The sequence below is a fragment of the Typopeltis vanoorti genome, chromosome 19 (assembly GCF_054136105.1).
Source record: "Typopeltis vanoorti isolate ZY-2024b chromosome 19, IOZ_Tvanoo_1.0, whole genome shotgun sequence".
Classification (NCBI taxonomy): domain Eukaryota; kingdom Metazoa; phylum Arthropoda; class Arachnida; order Uropygi; family Thelyphonidae; genus Typopeltis; species Typopeltis vanoorti.
Window position 1 is genome coordinate 16191727 of NC_143567.1, and position 21493 is coordinate 16213219.

Below are 21493 nucleotides of genomic sequence, written 5' to 3' on the forward strand. Positions count from 1 at the left end.
TATCTGACTGATAGCTTGTGTAATTGGACTAGTCATGTCAGTATTATCATTATATACTTATACTGGTAATATATTGGAATACAAATAAACGTTGAAAATGTGCATGCCTAGTGAAAGAGAGAGAGAGAGAGAGAGAGAGTAAGAAAGGAGAGAGAGAGAGAGGAGGGCAATATTTTTTTTTCCGGAGAACAAAGAAAAACATAAAAGGGAACTTTTATCTACTTTTGTATTCATGTATTCATTGAAAAATAAAATTAAACAATTTCTTCAAACGAAAATTTCAAATAGTATAGTAAATAAAGAGGTAATAGCAATAATGCTCACCTATCCAATAGGATAAATGTCCAATTTCCCTGAGATGATTAGCAGCTACTCCCCTGGTGAAGTTGTTTTGACTGTAATCGGTGATCAGGACCAGCTCACTACCGTACCTAAAGAACAATAAAACTGTAATTATTTATTTATTTATTGTATATGGCAATTATTTAAATAGGCCTATGTAAATAGTGCTGTTACTTATTAAAAATAACCAGCAGTTATATGAGAAGAGACTAACATCTCTTTTAGATATAATCATTTTAATCTGTAATTTTGCAGAACTTCCTTGATATTTGAATAAATCTTATAACGATTTATTCATTTAATACAATGCACTGCAATTTTGGCTCTACTTTCTGGAGATTCATAGGTAGCCAGGCTCAACCATTCATATTCTCCAAGGTTGGATGCTCATGCATTCAACCTTGGAGTTGGCTACACGGTTGATACTTGACATGCTTTCAGTTTTGCAATCTCAACACTGAAGTCGTAGTCTTGGAATGTAGATTGATAGAATTGACAGAGTTTTCAAAAATACTTCCATCCTTTCTTATCTGCAAACGTGGTAGATAAGAAACAATGTTCCGAATCCTGACTAGTACTTATTGTATATACTTAATTATGTTACACGGTATTTTTCTGAATAAGGAAAATTCAAATCTTTTCCCGAAGAGAGAGAGAAAAAAAAATTAAATACAGTCGGGAATTGCTAAAAAAGAAGATCTAGGGAGAGGGGAAGGTTTCGCTTGTAAATGAGTAGAATCGAACCTATAATATATTTCTTCTCTAGCGTAGTTTATTATTATTATTATTACGTGGCATCTCCAGGGAGTTCAAAGACTGATCGAGGGAGGGCACCTACTCTACAGCTCTGTCTCCACTTCTCAATACACCAACGCCATCTAACGCCCACCACCACCATTTCCACAGATAATCACAAACATCCATGCCCGCAGAGGGATTCGAAAACCTGCAGCCTTTTGGCTAGAGAGCGGATACACTAACAACTCGGCCAACCAGGCCCGAGTTGTTAGTGTATCCTGGGCCTGGTTGGCTAGAGTCGGCCAACCAGGCCCGAATTCCATTTGATAAATGGAATTTATCAAATGGAATTCGATTTCGAAACTCCTTTGATATATTTCAACCGTAGAAGAGCTTTATTTAAAAATTAGCATAGAAGTGAATCATTTTTAACAGAAGGTAAATATCCATATTTGCTGATCTTAATAATTATCACATTATTATGCTTTCTAAGGAAATGTTCACATTTTTTAACTAGTAACCTTGTAGATTTTCCTTTCTAATGACCGTCGCCGCACCTTAAATGTTGTTTTGAAAATAGTATTGATGTTACCATCGCATCCATAGCTCAGTCGGTTCAGATGAAGCCTTGTGGTTGGAAAGACCTGGGTTCAAAAATAGCAGGAAATTTACTCCCGCGGTTTCGACGATCGGTTTCGATGATGCCCTTTGTTTGGAATGGCCTGGGTTTGAATCCTCTAGAACCTTTATCAGGATTGTACAACTGAAGATAACTTTGCAGGTCTCATACAGAGGTGGACAGTTTTTCATCCTCATAAAAGCAGATTGACCAGAAGAACACACACACGCAACTGAGCCATAATACACGATGAAGATCGATTAACTGCTTTATCAAAACATTTATCAGATTTCAAAAAAAGCACAGTTATTTGGCTTCTTTGGAATTTGATAAGCCATTGGACATGACATAACATGCAAGGGAATACAAATTAATTTGAGTTTTAATGAGCTGATTAATTATTTTATTTATATCTTCCAAGGTATTCTTTCTATAACACAAAACTAATATATTTTTCTTTCATTAAAGCTAGTGCATAAAAATGAACGGAATATTTGCAAATGACATTAAATTCTCTGATAACTTTTCCTGTTTGGTAGAGGAGAGGTGGTAAAAGAATTATTGGGAACAAAAATCCATGGTTACTGTCTGTAACTCGTTGATTTGGACAATACTTACCAAATAAAAATGAAGAGTTGTTAATCGAAAACGCAAACTGATCTGGAGAAAGATTTTATTCTCTTATTTTTGTGTGTTATCAGTGATACCAACATTAATTTGAAAATATGATAATAATAATAAGCTAATGTCTTTTATTCCCTTATAGGGAGTAGGCGAGGCCTTTAAACCCTATCTAGCTTTTGGAGACTGAGTTGGCAGTTCAATCTCTACTGGTAGCCAATCAGAGATAGCTAACCCATGTCTATGATAGTATTCATAATTTTTTTGTAAATTTAATGATTTTGCATAGCTTTTTTTTCATTTGAATTTTCATTTCATTTTTCTTTTTTTTTCTTTTTTTTTTGTTTAGTTCATTAGATAGTCATTCCATACCCTGTCACTTATTCCACTTGCCACTAATATTTTTTACAAATGATGGCCTTCTTGTCTAAAAATAACTTCAACTTAAACACATACCTGTACACAAAATGCTGATATAAAATTTAAGCCCCAATGTAAAGATAGTGAGGCTCTTTACTCTTCCATCTCGGAGTAATGGAAGAGAGATTAGACACACATATCTACAGACAGGATACTATGTCTGCAGATGTGTGTGTGTTCGCGGGGTCGGTTTGCCTGTTTTGATTGACCAAACTCCTGCACCTCCGTATGATACCAGCTAACTCACCTTTGATCAAAGCTTAAGGTTACTCGCTTCATAGATGGAAAAGGAATTCAAATGGCTTCGTCAAAACCAACTGATTTATGGACGCTCAATAGGATATGAAAGCAATATTTTTTCCCCAATGGTTCCTTACTTCATTTATATATATAAACTGTTTTTTTCTTAAATGATATGTCGCCGAGTGGTTAGCGTATCCGCTCTCCAACCAAGAGTCTACGGATTCGAATCCCGCGTAGGCATGAATGTTTGAGATTGTGTTCCACCTTCATGCATTCATTTATCCATGTATAGATACACTCTCCCAATACGGACTGGGTCACCTTGGCAGTAGTAGTAGACCCAAACCTCTCTCAATGGGAGAGGCCTTCACCCTAAAGTGGGTAGAAAAATAGGCTGTTCATCTTTGTATGAGAAGAAGAAAAGCGACACAAACATAAATAACAGAGTTTATTCACTTCTATTATGCATTCATGGACTGTATTGTTTAATGTGCTTCCCTTCTCGATATTTTTTGTGTGTGTATTTTGTGTTTTTAACGTAGAACGCAGCTGGTCGGAATTGGTGTTGTGCACATGCTGCCTTTCAGTGCTGTCAAGTTATCAGCATGATCCCGATAAACCCTGTCTTTGAGAAATCCTTAGAGCAAGAAGTCACAGGAGGTCAGATCAAGTGAACGAGGCGATCATGCAAGTAGGAAAAGCACGGCTGATTGCTCTGGCTTCCGCGAAATATTCTCGAAGAATCTCCTGTACGGATCAACCGATGGGTGAAAGGACCCCATCCTGCATGAAAATGACGTTATCCATGCACATTCGCTGCTGTAACTGTGTCACAACAAAATTGTTTATCATATGGAGATATGATAAACAATTTACTGCTCAGTTACTGCCTCTCAGCAGTAACTGAGCAGGTTACGGCATCCTACTGGCGAATGTCCTCAAAGAATAATGGTCCAATGATAAACGAAGCTGTAAACCCCACTAGACAGAAACTTTCGGGGTGAATGCAAAGGAATTTGTTGGACTACATGTGGGTTTTGCATAGCCTATACCAGGCAATTGTGGGTATGGACAGCCACAGTGAAAGTGAGCTTCATCTCACAAAATCATCCACGGCCACGCAGCGTCCAACTTCACTCGAACAAGGAATGTTAAAGCGAATGTCAGTCGACTTTTCAAAATCCTGCGGGGTCAACTACTGCGTCAAGATTATCTTGAATGGATAGAAGTGTAAAATCTTCTGTACAATTTTCCAGACAGTTGTGTAAGGCACATCCATTTATCTTGTTGATACAGTACGTGCACTGCAGAAACCAACTAAAACGTTGGTCTGCTTCACAACGGCAGTAGCAACTTCATTCATTTGTGAACGTGGTTTGCGACCTGTGTCAGGTCTAACTCCCAACAACCTCGTTTTTTCAAAACCACTAATAATTCATCGCAGAGCACATTGGAGATAGTGGACCTCGTCAATATTTATTCAGGCTTCAAAATTCGCGGAGTGCAGCAACAACATTGCACTTTTTTTTTAAGTAGTACAGCATCACGAGCAAAGCACGTTGGAGCAAGGTTAGTGTCATCAGTGTGGCCGATATTAGCAACCAGAATGAAGGGGGATATGCCGTGTTCATCTTTTTAAACCCTCCTGGCACTTGCCGAGATATGTGATATGTAAATTCTATGCATTTGGTGTTAACAACGCCCCTACTGTGAATTTTTGAACTATTTTTTTTTTCTCTCTCTCTCTCAGATATCGCTTCCGCATGATTCACAATGTATTCCTGCAAAGTTTCGCAGCATTTTGGATCACTGGATGGCCCCCTACAGGGACTTAAACAGGCATACTTTAATTCTGATTCCCCTTAAAATTCCCTCCCATGAAATTCAGGCAGATTCCATAAGAGTAGCAACAACAACAATGTCACTAATTATTAAGAATGTCAATAGAATGGTGGTTCTGATTTGGAGTCGCTTTCCCTTCTTAGTACTTGGCTCCTTTTTTATATTATTTATTTATTTAAAAGATGAGATCACATTATATACAGTGGCAGTTAGTTATCACAAATGATGTACACCGTTTCATGGATTAGCACCTCTTTTTTTTCTTCTGAAATTATGGTTTTCACTCCGTTCTTGAAAACAGTTTAAATAATATTATATATAAAGTTTTTGTGATACTTTCAGCCTTTTCATGCCGAAATTAAAAATTAAAATGTCAGTATATATCAAAATACCGAAAGATTAGTATCTCATATATACTAATATAATAATAATAGTTGTCAATTATTATTATATTAGAATATAATAATAATTGACAACATTTTTGCATAACAAATGATGCAAAAATGTTGTCAATTATTTTGGCAAATTTCATATTTGTCTAGAATTTTTGTTACTATGTGAGGGCATATTGAAAGACGATATTTTATAAATTATATTAAATAAAGTAACCCCCCCAACCCATTAAGAAAAAAAAAAAAAAAAAAAAGAATAGTACTGAAAAAAAATCACTACTTTTATTTTTATCTCGTTTAAAGGTGTTCCAAGTAGGAGAATATTTTAGCGTGTTCCCTTGTCTTCCTTTTTCTTTTCATTTCTTTTTTTAATAATAATAATAAGAAGAAAACAAGATCCGTAGATGATGTTATTCTTCATGCATGCTCTTTCAATGTTTCATACTGAATTATCGACCAATTTTCACATATCTGAAAAAACATAGAGAGGTGAAGCGACTTAACTTACCAAGAAGATAGTTGCACTTAACTTAAAGATTTAAAAAAAAAAAATTAATTAATTAAATAAACTGCTTGCTTGCGTCCTTCAAATTCCCTCCTTGCAGTTCCTAAACCTAGAGCATTCCAATGACTAGAATTTTATACGCATAGCAACATATGGAAATTTATTCCGGTAAAGTATTTACTTTTATTTTTTAAGTTGATTGCTAATAGCAAAACCAATGAAGGAAATGAACCGTAACGGAAAATCTGCCAACTAAAAATAAATAACATCGTCTAAGTCAGTGACACTTCGTTCTAGAGATTACCATAACGTTTATCTTTTTTCGTACCTTCTACCAGTTAGATCTCTTCTAGACCGGTTACAACCATTAGGCTTAATAGCAAGCGGTCCAAAACGCTGTAGGGTGCAATTTCCGTTTGCCAGCAAAACTGGAAAAAAAAATATATAAACTTGCACCGTTCATAAATAAAGAGGGAAAGCAATTAATGTTTTCACCTGATGTAAATTACGGAATAGTTAGTGATTTATCATAAGTGGAATTTTAATGAGAAAAATTAAGTTTTTTCAGCTTAAAAAAAATCCGTAAGATAAGATGATTTTTTTTCAAACTCATTTCATGCTTTTCTGATCTAAACCATTTTAGCAGTCTGCTTTTTACTAAAAATTACCATTTGAACGTGAACACTTGTGGAAGGTGTATGCTCTATCGAGCAGAAGATAACATCCGCACAACATAGAACAAAAATTACAATAACAAAGACGAATTCGTAACTAAGCTTTCTGTATAGTGACAATTTCGATAATTGGTAAAATATCCAGCCACTAGCGCCCTTCCGACACCACACCAGCAACCTTGGCAACTGCCTCAATACCAAAGCGTTCCTAGGCCTCTGGTCAATATGAATAGCTAATTGGCAGTTATCACGCCTCATTCTATCTTTACACCAATTATTAGTATTATTGCTTCTCAATATTTTGTAACGTGAAATATTACTGTAATTTCTTAGACAATTTTATTGTTATTATGTTAATATTAACTGTACAAATTCGTATACAAATATTAAAATACAACTACTGTATCATTGCAAATATTGCACTGTATATGCTCGACTGCAACTCTTATTATATTGCCTTTATTGCACGTATTTGTATTTGCAGTTATTCTTATCATTATAAAATATTTATATTTAACTTATGCTGTTTAGATTTAAATCATAATTAAACATGTATGTCAGTGCACGTATTTTGAGAATACACTATTTAAAATTTAACTGGGATTGACTAATGATGATAATTGAAGAACTGCAGCCAAAAATGGTAGGATATCAGGAAGATAGACGTGAAAAATAGAGGTACAAGTAGTTCATTTGAGGAGATTTGGTGTGAAATAGTGGCCAACGGAACCAAATATACAGTTGGTTACTGCTATAGGCCAGGGGGTACAAGGGGGTGATGTAGAAGATATGCATCAGCAAATTAGCGCAATGTGTACAGGTCGACTAATTATTATGGGGATTTTAACTTTTCTGATATCGACTAGAAAGAGGAAATATCACGTGACAAAAAGGAAATGGAATTCATACAACTTCTAAGAGATAATTACTTGAAACAGTATACCATATTTTTCGGACTACAAGACGCACCTTTTTTACGTAGAGAGATTGACTTAGAATTGGGGTGCGTCTTTTGGGCCGAAGGTAGGTGATATCGGGTAAGTCTTGGATTCCCACGTTTTCGATGCGAGCCAGACACGTGTCTCGCTGCATATGTGAGAATTCCCAATTTACATACGAAAACTTTACCTGCGTCAACAGTAGTTAGTGGGCGAGCTTGTACGGTTTTGAACAGACGAGACGATTAACAAGTATTTTAAAAAATGCGGCATAAGTAACGCGATGGATGGTAATGAAGATTATTACTTAGTTTTCGAAGAGAGTGATAACAATAGTTCGGTCAATAATACGAAAAGTGACAGTAACGAGATGAGCGAAGACGAACTGAATGCTACTGGTACAAGTTAGGGTAATAATAAATGAAATTTGTGGTTTGTGAATGCCGGCTTGGTTGGCTGAGTGGTAGCATATCTGATCTCCATCCAAAAGGCTGCAAGTTTGAATCCCGCTGTGAGCATGGATGTTTATTAGCCGGCCTGGTTGGCCAAGTGAATAGCGTATCTGCTTTCCAGCCACAAGACTGCAGGTTCGAATCCAGTCGTGGGCACATGGATGTTTGCGATTGTCTGTGGAAATACCAGTGGTGGTCGGCTGTAGATGGCGTTGGTGTAGCTGCAGTCAGTTGGTGATTGAATGGTGGAGGAGTTGTAAAGCAGGTGCCCTCCCTCGATGAGTACTTGGACTCTCTGGAGGTTCAAATAATAATAATAATAATTTTTTTTTCTAAATATTGTCTCATAAATTTGGGGTGCGTCATATAGTCCGGTGCATCTTATCTTCTGAAAAATACGGTATAATTGATGGCACTCGTGGTGTGTGAGTGTTAAATCTGGTCATGGGTTCAGAAGACCTATGCATAAGTAAGGTGTCCACGTTACCTCCGATTGGAAAGAGTGATCATACGGTATTGACTTGGGAGGTTGCAAAATTTGTGGATTTCTCTCTTAAGAAGAGAAAAATCCACAACTTCTTATAATATCGTACCCTGCAGTTTCGTATGGAACTGCAGGTAGGTTATTATAACAAACTTCTGATGCAGCCAACAGCAGTCTCAAGGCATAAAAAATTGCAGGGAAAAGAAGTTGACAATGCATGGCATATAATCAACAGGTATCTGAAGAAAGCAATATCGGAATGTATTCCCATGGTCAGCAAGATAAATTAGGTAGGAGTTAGATGAATAAGTAGTAGTAGTAGTATTAGGCGTTATTTGCAACAACAACAACAACAACAAAATATCATGGAGGATTTACAAAAAAAGAAGGTGATCAGCACACTCTGGAATAGTACAAAGCTGGCTAGAAAGGTTACCAGCATAGTAAGGAAAGATGAATAAAATTATGAGAAGACCTTAGCCAAGTAGGTCAAAGGAAATTCCAAAGCATTCTTTCGCTATATGGCAAGTAAAAGGAAATATGACTTTGGAAGGATAACTTTAGTAGGCGCTGATGGTGTCAAGGTAATTGAGTCAGATGTAATAGTAGAGTTACTGAGTGACTATTTTTCAAAAGTCTATCACTCAAGTGAAGATATTTCTGTATCTTCTGTAGCAATAATTAATATGAGAATTGACGTTAATGAATCAGAGGTACTTAGGATATTGCAGTATTTAAATACAAATACTGCTGTAGATTTGGTTGGAATATCAGCTCGGGTATTATGTACATATACAAAAGGAATTGTCAACCTCTTTTTTGGGTATTAAACTTATGTTTGAGCTCTGGTATGGTTCCAAGGGAGTGAAAGGAAGTTAAACTAGTTCCTTTGCATAAATGAGGCTCCAAGCCTCATTTATGCAAATTACATACCAATTACAGTAGAAAATTACAGACCAATCACTATCTCGGGAGTGGTGGTAAAAGTAATGGAAAAGTTGGTTAAGGACAGAATACAAGAATGGGTGGATAAGAATGTAATACTCTATGAGGTGGGGGGGAATGTTTTGTTAAAGGTGAGTCTTGCTAGTAATTTATTAACTTTTCATAATTTATATAGAGCGACATCTGCATTGGACAAGAGGAATGGCTACACAGTGATATTGCTTGATTTTGCTAAGGCTTTTGACAGGATATCCATAAAATGCTCTTATGCAAATTAGAACAAATGGGGATGTATATTAAACTGGTGATGTGGATACGAGAATGACTTGTGGACAGATACCAAAAAGTAGTGTATGGAGGAGCAGAGTCCAGGATGAAGCAGCATCACTTCATCCTGGATTCTTCATCCATTACCACCACTCCCGAGATAGTGATTAGTCTGTAATTTTCTACCGCAGGCTTAAAGCTCGTTGGTATCATCATTGTTTAATTTGTACATAAATGATATAGGAAATGACTTGAAGGGAGATATTCAGTTGTCTGATGATGATGCAAAGTTGGGTAGCGCAATAGTTAATCAAACTGATTTAGAGACCTTGCAAGATGATTTTAATAAGCTATCAGTGTGTGCAAAAGATAATAGATATCAGTTCAATGTGGAAAAGTGTAATTATGCATTTTGGAATTAAAAGATGACAAACGATGTACTACACTGATGGAGCTGTACTCCAAGAGACTGATGAGGCTAGGGATATGGAAGTATTAGTGGATAGAGAGTTGAAGTTCAGAGAGCATATTGCTAAGGTGTCCCAGATAGCTCATAGGATTACTTGGTTACTGAAAAACACTAGCATGCAGAGATATGGAAGTTATTATTTTTCTTTACAGGGCATTGATCCACATCTGGATCAATGTGCTCAGGTCTGGTTTCCTGGATTCATTGGAGATGAGGAAGTGGTAGAAAAGATTCAGAGGCGAGTGACCAAGTGGTGAGTTGTGTAAGGAATGCTGCCTAAATTGAAAGATTTGTGGGCCACAGAAGTTGGTTGATATGTGAAGAAGAGAGGATATGGTAGACATATTTAAGTTACTAAACGGTTATTATAAGATTGATGCAGGGGAAATATATCAGCAATAGGATAGTGATGGAAGAACAAGAGGTCATTCCTGGAAATTAAGTAAGGGTATGGTTAACAAGGGTATGCAGAGTAGAGTTTTCACTTGGAGAGGGGTGAAGGAATGGAATGCGTTGCCTGACTCAGTTGTGAGTGCTTTGTCTGTCGATGTATTCAAGAAGAGGTATGATAGATATTGTGTTGATAGCTTGACTCTCCCGCGATGAGTCAACTGACTCACTGGAGATACCCGTATAATAATAATAATAATAATAATGATTTTTGCTCATACTATAAATACTGTAAATGTTTCCATACAATTTTAATTTTTTATACATCTCTTCTCTCGTAATAACTAAATACAAATCGAAGAATTTAAAAAAAAAAAAAACTAAAAAAAGACTTATACTGTTTATACTGTATTTTATGTACAAATCAAAATCTTATTAATTGCTGGTCAGTCTTTAGAAAAATGGCATAATCTTTAATACTTCAGTAGATTTGTTAATCGTAATATTTTATTTTAACAGATTAACAGTTTTCATATTTATTATTTCCGAAGTGGTTTTATATGAATTATTTTTCAAAGTAATTACTTTCATACATGAAGTCGAGAATACGGGGAGCGTCATCTATCGTTATTATCAAAAATATCAAGCTACAATTGTAATCCATGTGCTGAGTGATGAAGAAATTTAAACCAGAAATTTTAATTATAGTGCTTGAATTTCAAGTTAAAAAGTAAGTTTTCGAAATTACTTTTGATAACTTAATCTATTTCCGCAAACGTAATCGCATTTTAAAGACGGAATTAATATTTGCTTTAAATAAAAATGTTTGCTTTTTAGTGTAAAAGTCCTAATTGTTAAACTGTCTGTTGCTATTTTTAATATCAGTAATGACGTTTCAAAAAAGTGCGCAGTTTGTTTTAAGTTAAGTTTTGCAAATATTTTAAGGGGAGAGTTTACGTTAAGCTCAAAAGAAGAAAATACATAGAGCAATATATAAAATATTATAATTAATGAATATTGTTTTCACTGTTGTATTGATATTATACATACTAACACAGTTATATTAACAGAATACCCAAGGATAGGAACACGAGTTAAAGCCGAAAATTAAATTAATAAAGGTACACGGAATTTGAGTAATATGAATGTTATTGTCTAACTTCGTTTACTGTTGTTAACAGTAGATTTTATTGTAAATAAAATCGACTGTACTATTAACAACAACGTTGTATAATTTTTAAAAAAATCCATCATTTAAAGAGCAGACTCTAAATTACGTCCAGTAAACAGTGAAGTCAAATTGATAGTATTCATGGGATTGATATATATATATATATATATATATATATATATATATATATATATATATATATATATAACCCCCCCCCTTAAGTGGTGCTTAAGGGTTAAAACTGTATAACTGAGAGCAGACCTCCACATTGCCTTTAAAGGGATGCGGAGAACCGACCAGGGCTTCTGACCTAATGTCCAATCCTCACCTTCTCGTGGTGCACCCTGTTGGGTATCTACCTGGATACTGAACGAACGAGGATGGGCTGGCAATTTGGGATTTAGTCGACCAAATTGTAATTCTTATTGGCTTAAACCAAATTATAAAATGATGGTACAACATGACAAAATTTCATGCCGGCTGGGCCGTCGCCCGGTTAAACAAGACCCCGATTGTTTTCACCAGGGAACCAGAGTGAACAACGAAAAGTCAGCTACTGGAACAAATCTGAAAAAACACCCCAACTCAACATCACCAGAGTTAAAGATCGGTACTATCAACCTAAGAAGCCTGAATGGCAAAGAAATGGAGCTAGCTAAGGAATTGGATAAGTACCAAATCGACATAATAGGGGTGACTGAAACAAAAAAGAAAAAACCTGGTGAGATCTTTCTGAGCAATAAATACAAAATGTTATATTCAGGCAATGACATTGAAGGAAAGAAGGAGTAGCCATTGTATTCAACACTAAATACGAGGCTAATCTTCTTGAATGGCAGTCAATCTCAAATAGAGTGATGTGGGCAAATATCAGAATCGGGAACTGGACAATGAAACTTATTTGTGCCTATGGTCCCACAGGTTCTACTATGGTAGAAGTGGAGGAATTTTTTAATGCTTTAGAGACAGCATCTGACAATTAAAAATGAAGAGTTGGTCCTTGTTGGGGATCTAAATAGCAGAGTAGGAAATGATTGTCAGACAAACAAAAATATATTGGGAAAATTTGGAGAAAATAGCAAAGCTAATAATAATGGCAAATCTTTGTTGGATTTCTGCTCAGGACATGGACTGGTTATTACTAACACCATTTTCCAACATAAAAATGTGCACAAATTCACATGGAGAGAAGAGGCAAGGAATAAGAAGAGTCTCATTGACTACGTTATTGTTGATAGTGATGTTTTCTCCCTTGTGCAGGACACCAGAGTGTACAGAGGATTTGAAATTGTAAGTGCTCACTATTTAGTCTTGAGCAGGATAAAATTGAATTTCATATTGAAAAGAATAACATGTAAGAAAGTTTTAAGCGAATAAAAGTTGGGCAGCTCTCAGATGTGAACTCTAGACTAAAATACACAAAGATTATTGAAGAAAAAATGAAAGAGTTTGAAAACAGGAACCAAACTTTAGAGATTCAGTGGCAAGCCTTGAAAAAAATCTTGATTGATTCAGCCAGAGAGGTATGTGGTCAGTTTGTCTGCAAGGATAGAAAAATCAGAACTCCATGGTGGACACAGGAAGTTAAAGAGGCAGTGAAGGAAAAGAAGAAAGCATATCAAAAGTTCCTGGCAAATAAGTCAGCTTGTGCTCTTAGAGAATACAGAGACAAATGTAAGAAAGCTAAACACTGTAAAACTAGCTGAACAAAAGTCATGGGAGGACTTTAGCAAGAACATAGAAAATAAATATCACGAAGGTCGCAAAATATTTTGGCGGTTATTGAAGAAGCTTAGGAATGGAGGAAAGCGTACTGTAAAAGGAATTAGAGATGATAAAGGTGACATGAAAACGGAAGAAAAAGATATCCTTGAAGTATGAGTAATTACTTCGAGAAATTGCTAAATAGCACAGTGGTAAAAAACAATTAACAGGCATACAGTCAGGAATACATATCCATACGTTAAATGTGGAAAGGCACCAGGAGTAGATGATATTCGACCAGAAATGCTGAAGTATGGTGGTATAAACGTCTTGCAGTGGCTGCACTGCATAGTTCAGAAAGCCTGGACAAAAGGACGAATTCCCGATGAGTGGAGTAGAGTTCTCATAGTACCCATATATAAAAAGGGAAATAAAACTGAATGTGAGAATTACAGCGGTATTTCCCTACTGATTGTTCCTGGTAAGATATATGCAAGTATACTTGAGAAACGGTTGAGAAGAATTGTAGAAGAAAAGCTGGGGAAGAACAAGCTGGATTCCGGCCAAATAGAGGCTGTCAGGATCAGATCTTCACTTTATGACAAATAGTTGAAAAATCATGGGAATATAACAAAGATCTCTATTTGATTGTAGATCTGGAAAACATATGATAAGGTGCCAAGAGAGAAGCTATTCAATACGCTGCAGTTATATGGTGTCAATGGAGCATTATATCAAGCAATACTTAATCTTTATTTGAGTTGTAAGTCAGCAGTTAGAATTGAAGGAAGTACAAGAAGATGGTTTAATGATAAATCTGTTGTGAGACAAGGATGTACATTATTCTCTCTGTTATTCATTATCTATATGGATCACATTATGAAGGAAAGTGGTATTAAACATGATATCAAAATTGGAGATGTTAATGTCAGCTCTTTGCTTTATGCGGACGTTGTTATACTTATCAATAAATCCACTACGAGTCTGCAAGATTTCTTGACTAAATTGAATAACTGTTGTAATAGATATGGTATGAAGGTCATCAATAAAAAGACAAAGACAATGAAAATAGTAGAATCGTTGAAAATGTCAACTGCATTGTGTACGGAGAACCTATGGAACAAGTAAAACTTTTCACCTACTTAGGCACGATTTTTAATGAAGATGGTAAATTAAATATGGAAATAGACAACAGAATCAATAAGGCTGGTATGGTAGGAAGCTAATTGAATAAATTCATATGGAATAAGAGAGAAATTAGTCGGAACACTAAATTAGCTGTATACAAGACAGTGTTCAAACCAGTTTTAACTTATGGATCTGAGAGCTGGGTCAGAAGTAAAACACTTGACCAAAGAATAGAGACCGCAGATATGAGAGTCCTGAGAAAGATGAGAGGCGTGAACAGATGGCATCAATGGCAATATCATATTAAAAATGAGGATATTAGGAAAGAACTTGACATTGTCAGCATCCAGGAATGCGTTAGTAGAGCTAATCTCAGGTGGTATGGTCATTTAAACAGAATGGGTGAGGAAAGATTGGTAAAATGAGTGTTCTCTGCCAGTTTGGCAGGAAAATGACCCAGAGGAAGACCAAGATATAGGTGGTTTGATAGGGCACAAAGTGCCTTAGACGACAGAAATATAAGATCTGATAATATTTGAGTCTTGACAAGTAACAGACCAATCTGGAGGAAAATTGTAGATAGGAAGTTAGTAATAATGTAGTAAATTTTTCATGTAGTACTATCATATCCTGTACACCCCTTGAGGGTACATGGCAGGAATTTGATGATGATGTATATAAACTGTAAATACAGGCACATTTTACCCCATGAACCATTTTTCCTTAATCAAAAGGAAGACTCTGAACAAGGAGTAATGTTCTTCTGAATATTAACTAAATAATGATTATTTTTCATTATTTATCTATTTTTTATATTATTTATTTAGTTAATAAACATAAGAACAAAATAAGAAACGCACTATTTAAGGTAAGGAGACTTCTATGAATAGTTTGTCTATTTGTTTGTATAATGTAACCAGATGGAGTATGATACGTTTTTGGAAATAAACTAAATGTGAATCTCATCCCCAGTGGTTGTGGGAAAAAAAAAAAAAAAAATAATAATGATAAATATATATATAGATATTTATTTATTTATTTACATCATCAAGATATAAACATTTCTGATACACACAAAAAAATAATAAAATTATATATATATATATATATATATATATATAATAAAATATAAAAATACATCAGCTAACGCCTTTTATTCCCTTATAGGGAGTAGGCAAACCCGCGCCAGAGATCGACTAAGTGAAGAGGACGCAAGGGTTAATTAATTCCACTGAGCAACACAGGCCTTTATGTATAGCTCAGTGGAAGTGGCACTTGCGTCCTCTGCGCTTAGTCGCTCGAAGTCAGACTTAAGTTCAAGTCTAGTCGCACGATTTAGTCGATCTCTGGCACGGGCAAGCGGGTTATATATATACACACACACACACACACACACACACACACACACACACACACACACACACACACACACACACACACACACACACACACACACACACGAGGATGGCCAGAAAGTAAGTTCCGTTTTTAAATATTTTCACTGCAGCGCTACGATCGCAATGGCGCGCATGCTTGATGAATTTGATTCGTTAGCAAGGCGTTGGTGCCATTTTCAGACATTCTCGCAGTGCGTACGCTTCTTGGTGTGTGATAACCGTTATTTACTATCCGCTGCTTTAGTGTTTCTCGCTTTCAAGAAAATCGAATCCCTCGCCGCATGTGAAATTAGGTCAGTTATCCGTTTCTTGAATGCAGCTGATATTCAATATCAAAATTACGTAGATACAAAAATTTTTTCAAGAGGTTGTTTCAATAAAAAAAAAAAAACGTAAATATTGAAAATAACGGTTATAGCTGTTTTTGAGTTTAAATAAATAAATATAAAACAATAATTTTAAAGTTTTATCTGCAAGCTTTTCAGAATCTAAGGTTGTTACGTTGAAGCTTATACTTTGTTGCTTTTGACTGAAAACGTTCACATTAAACTTGGGTCTGATTCTGAACGGTCGCGGAATTGTCAAGTTGAATATATATATGTGTGTGTGTGTGTGTGTGTGTGTGTGTGTGTGTGTGTGTGTGTGTGTGTGTGTGTGTGTGTGTGTGTGTGTGTGTGTGTGTGTGTGTAGAAAGTATTTTACCTTGGGTGTAGTGGCACCTTGCCTTTAATGCAAAGCATCATACCTCTCCTCCAGGAGATGTGCTTTGCATTAAGGGTAAATATTAAGATTAGTGATCAGAGCTTATTCTACTTTTACCATGAATTGCCTTGGTCTTGCACTACGTGCGGGGTCAGCTAGACTTGCAACACTTGCAAGCACAAACTTGACTTGTTTGTCTGTTTGCTTACTTGGGAAATGGAGTAAAACCAAGTTTAATATAGCTTGGTATCTTTAACATATATATATATATATATATATGTGTGTGTGTGTGTGTGTGTGTGTGTGTGTGTGTGTGTGTGTGTGTGTGTGTGTGTGTGTGTGTGTGTGTATTGTCTTGATTGTATGATTGTCATATCATATGTTATGTGATTGTCTGTGGAAATAGTAGTGGTGGTGGTCGGCGATAGGTAGCGTTGGTGTAGTTGCAGTCATTTGGTGGATTGAGTGGTGGAGACAGAGTTGTAGAGCAGGTGCCCTCCCTCGATGAGTCTTTGGACTCCCTGGAGGTGTCAAATAATAATATGCCGTTTCTAGATCTGTATTTAAGTAGTTTTTTTTTTTCTGAAAAACTTAATACCGTTCCTTGTTATATTCCTATAATTTCTCGACTCTCGTAAAGTAAATAGGTGAACTTGATGACCCTTATTTGGCCTGAAACATCATCGTAGCCCTAAGTTTTCCTTCCATAGTTTTTCTTAGCCTGTTCAAGTAATAATAATAATCCGCTAACGCCTTTTATTCCCTTATATGGAGTTGACGATGTTCTAAGTATGCTTGCATAAATCTTACCCGTAACGTTCAGCAGGGAAACTATTTTATAATTCTTACGATCAGTTGCGTTCGATGTCTTCTGAATTATGCAGTGTAGCCACTGTAAAACTGTTATGTCTCCATATAACATTTCTAGTGAAATATCTATTCCAAGTGCTTTCCTCGTTTGAGATTTATCTGTTGGATTTTTCTACCTCAGCTATTAATATATACTCAAGACTGTATTCCTCTCTGGATATTTTCTCCACTGTTTGCAAACTGCTTATCTCACTTAAAATCTTGCAGAAATATAATTATTCCTGATATCCAGAATATGTTTAGTTTTATGTAAAACTAAACATTGACCCGATCCGCCATCCAGTAGGTTTTCAGATCATTGCGGAAGGCGCATTGATTCTCTTAATGGTAATGTTACTGCGTAAAATTCTACTAATGAAATGCACGAATTAATCCTTGACCTTAAATTCAAAAAATTCGTAGCATGTCCTAGATTACAGACGATAAGAATCTGTAATCTTCATTGCGAACTTAAGAGTGTAACCGGTAGACAGTTTTTCTTCCCGTTATGATCTGCCATCCGTAAAAGGACAAAAAAAAAAAAGCTTATGTTTAGTGACTTAATGTCTGATAAACATGAAAAAAAAGATGAGAAAATAAATAATCAGATGGCATAGAAAATGCGATAGTTGTGTTATATGCTGCTGGTATGTTTCGATTCTGACCTTGTACAGTGTTCACTTTTCGACTTGGACGAAATAAAATACGACATTGTATGCTTGATGTCAGCAATCGTCTTGTTCACGCAGCCCATCAGTGATTGTACATCTGACGGAGGATTGCAACATCAAATGACCTTGACATACTTCACTAGTTGGAAATCTGAAATAATACTTTTTTTTTTTTTCCTTCTTTATTTCCCTCCCTCAGTTTTCCATATATCATGGTATTGTCAGCTTAGCTTACATTTTTAAAATTTAATCGAGCATTTTATTTATGAGGTGTCGCGTTTCAAATTAGTTTTAATCACTTTGTTTAGGGCCCGAATAGCTTAGTCGCGAAAGTAGCTACTGATAAAATGTTCTGTGAATTCAACTCTCTCTTCTCTCTCTCTCTCTCTCTCTCTCTCTTTCTTTGAATGCTAAGTTTTCACTGTTTTGATTGCATGAATTATGTTACTAAATACTAAGGAAGCAAAAGCTGAACTCTTCGAGGCTACTGAATACTACCCATTCAATAGGTAAAGAAGCACATATTTGTGCTTTCTTTGCCTCCTGATCCACTAGCTCCTATTTCTTTTCATTTTCCTCCCTTTCAAAGTGAATTTAAAATTAAGATTTTTTTTTTCTGCATGTTGAACTCGAAACGGAACGTAGTAGCATTAATGAACATTTCACCATGGATCTACCGAATGCTGCTGTTGACATAGATCTATTCTTCAGTTATCCATTTTACAAAGGGATTCATCATCAGCCATTTTCTGGCCACTGTTGGACGAAGACCTCCTCAAAGTCCTCCATTCAATTCTTCCACGGTCTCTTAGGTCTTCCTATAGTAGCTCTTTTTCCATCTCTGAGGTAGTATTTTGATATCAACTTTGTCTACTTTTGAGTATTACTTCTTGCTGTATCGCCTATCCATCACCATTTGGATCTTTTAATGGCTGTTATAATGTCTCTCTCCTTGGTTTGAATCTGACCCAAGTATTTCTCTTTCTATTTAGAATGAGAATAGCAAATAATGATCTTTCCATTTTCCTCTGGGTAATCTTCACTCTGCTGGTCAATTTTTTAGTCCAAGTCCACGTTTCACTTCTATATGATGGGAAGTATACGACTGTCGAATAGCTTTCTTTTAAGACAGATTGGGATGTTTCCTTTGGGTGCTTCATTCCAAAGACTATCCAACCGAGTTGAATTTACGTATAATTTCTTCTTCAAAGTCTCCCTCTACTGTGATCTTTTGTCCTCGGTAAATATATGAGGTTACGGTATCAATTTCCTGGTATTTCATTTGTATTGGTTTTTAGTTATGTATTTATTAGACAGCATTTTTGTTTTTTCCTTGTTTATATTTAATCCTTTCTTTTTACTTTCTGCATTCATTTCATTGATCATTTGTTGAAGTTCTTCTGCAGCGTTTCCTAAAAGAAGAATATCATCAACAAATTGCAGGTGATTTAGTTTTTTCCCATTTACCATAATTTCTCTATTTTTCCAATTCAGATTTTTAAAAATTTCTCCAGGGCTGCTGTAAATAATTTAGACGAAATGGCATCTCCTTGTCTAACTCCCTTTTTTATAGGATATTTGTTATTTATAGGACAGGATATTTATAGATATTTATTTAGGATACTTATAGGATTATATAGGCTATTTATTTATTAGGATAGTTATAGGATTATATAGGCTATTTATTTATTTGGATAGTTATAGTATTATATAAGCTATTTATTTATTAGGATAGTTATAGGATATTTATAGGATTTTTTATTTCATATTTGTTCCTGAATTTATAGCTGGTTAGATTTTTATATATGTGTAAAGTATATAAATGTAAGTTTTTTTTTCAACTCCTTGATTTTTAAGGACTTCTAAAATGCTAACGATGACATTGAATCCAATGCCATTTCAAAATCAATAAATGCCAGATCTAAAAGGTTTTGGTATTCATTTGTCTTTTTAATGATTTGCCTTATTCCTGCTTGTTCTGGAGGTTGGCAGAAATCTCGTTTGTTTTTTATTCTGATTTTTTATTCTAATGATTTCTGTAAAAATTGTATATTGTTGAAACTTCATTAATGTTTAATTCTTATAAATAGTTGGATAGTTTTTTGAAATTGAATCAAGTGCACCGATAACTATTGGAATGACTGATGTGTTTAAGCCACTGCTGGTCAACTTCGATTGCCAGATCTCGATGTTTAGTCATTTTTTTTTCCAGTTCTTTGTTGATAATGTTGTTATCACTGGGTGCATCGATGTCAATAATCCAAACCTATCGATGTTCAATAATTGTGATGTCAGATCTGTTGTGCTCCAAATGCCGATCAGTTTGTATTCTGAAGTCCAGGAGAATTTTTGCTGTTTCGTTTTCCAATACTATCTCTATTTTATGCTACCACCAGTTATCAAAAGTAGGAAAACCATATTTTTTGCATACATGCCAATGAATTATTTTGACCACTTAATCATGGCGGTATTTATAATCAGTTTAAGCTATTTTGCTGCAGACACTGATTAGATGTAATAGTCTCATCTTTCTGATTGCATATACATTTGCTGCTATTATTGATGTTCAAAATTTTTGCTCTGATTGCATTAGTTTTTAACGCCTGTTTTTGAGCAGCTAGAATAAATCCCTCTGTTTCTTTTTTTAATTTATTGTTATTATTATTACTATTATACAGGTATCTCCATGGAGTCAGAAGACTCATTGCGGGAGATCTATTACTCACACAATACCTACCATACATCTCCTTAAACTCATTCACTGATGTAGCACCCACAACCACCTCTGGCAGCCCATCTGGCAACCCATTTCACATATTCGCCATTCTCTAAGCAAAAAACTAGTCCGTCCTAATACCCTTGCTAACCACACTCTTGCACAGCTTCTAATGGTGACTTCTTCCTTCTTTCATGTGCTGAAGAATGTCTTCGGCGTCAATCCTATAAGAACCCTTTAATAACTTAAATGTTTCTATCATGTCTCCTCTTTTTTTTCGTCTATCAGCTCATTTTTGAAGCTTACAGACCGTCAATCTATTCTCATAGGGAGCATTCCACAGACCTGCCACAATCTTTGTCACTCGCCTCTGGATTCTGTAAAGCACTTCTTCATCTCCACGAAATCTGTTTGCAGTAGTCCAGATATTACCTTATTATAACTTATTATATAGGGGAACAATAACCTCTATATCCCTGCTCTTGAAAAACCACGTAATCCGATGTGCTGTTTTGGTTACCTTCGCAATATGCCCCTAAACTTTAACTCCCTGTCCACAGTCACACCAAGTCCCTGGCCTCATCAGTTTCCTACAGTTCAGTTCCATCAATATAATACACAGCTTCTGATCTCATCCCGATGTGCATCACCTTACACTTGGCCACATTAAACTGGCATCCATTTACCTCCGCCCATACTGCCAGCCCGTTTAAATCTTCTTGAAGGACCTCTGCATTACCTTCATTTACCATTGCTCTCTCCAGTTTAGCAACGACTGCAAACAATTTAACATTTCCTGTCAATCATTTCGTAA

The 21493-nt window shown here is 35.6% G+C and overlaps 1 protein-coding gene across 1 annotated transcript in view; it reads right to left on the minus strand.

Moving 5' to 3' along the window:
• LOC150095877 (uncharacterized) overlaps window positions 1–577 on the minus strand; it is a 710412-nt gene extending 709835 nt beyond the window's left edge. Inside the window, exons 1-2 of the mRNA XM_090409554.1 lie at window positions 531–577; window positions 325–431 (exon numbers count right to left, since the gene is read on the minus strand). Of these exons, the coding sequence (XP_090265680.1) occupies window positions 325–431; window positions 531–577 (154 nt within the window). The remainder of the gene's footprint in view (window positions 1–324; window positions 432–530) is intronic.
• Between the last annotated feature and the right edge of the window lie 20916 nt (window positions 578–21493).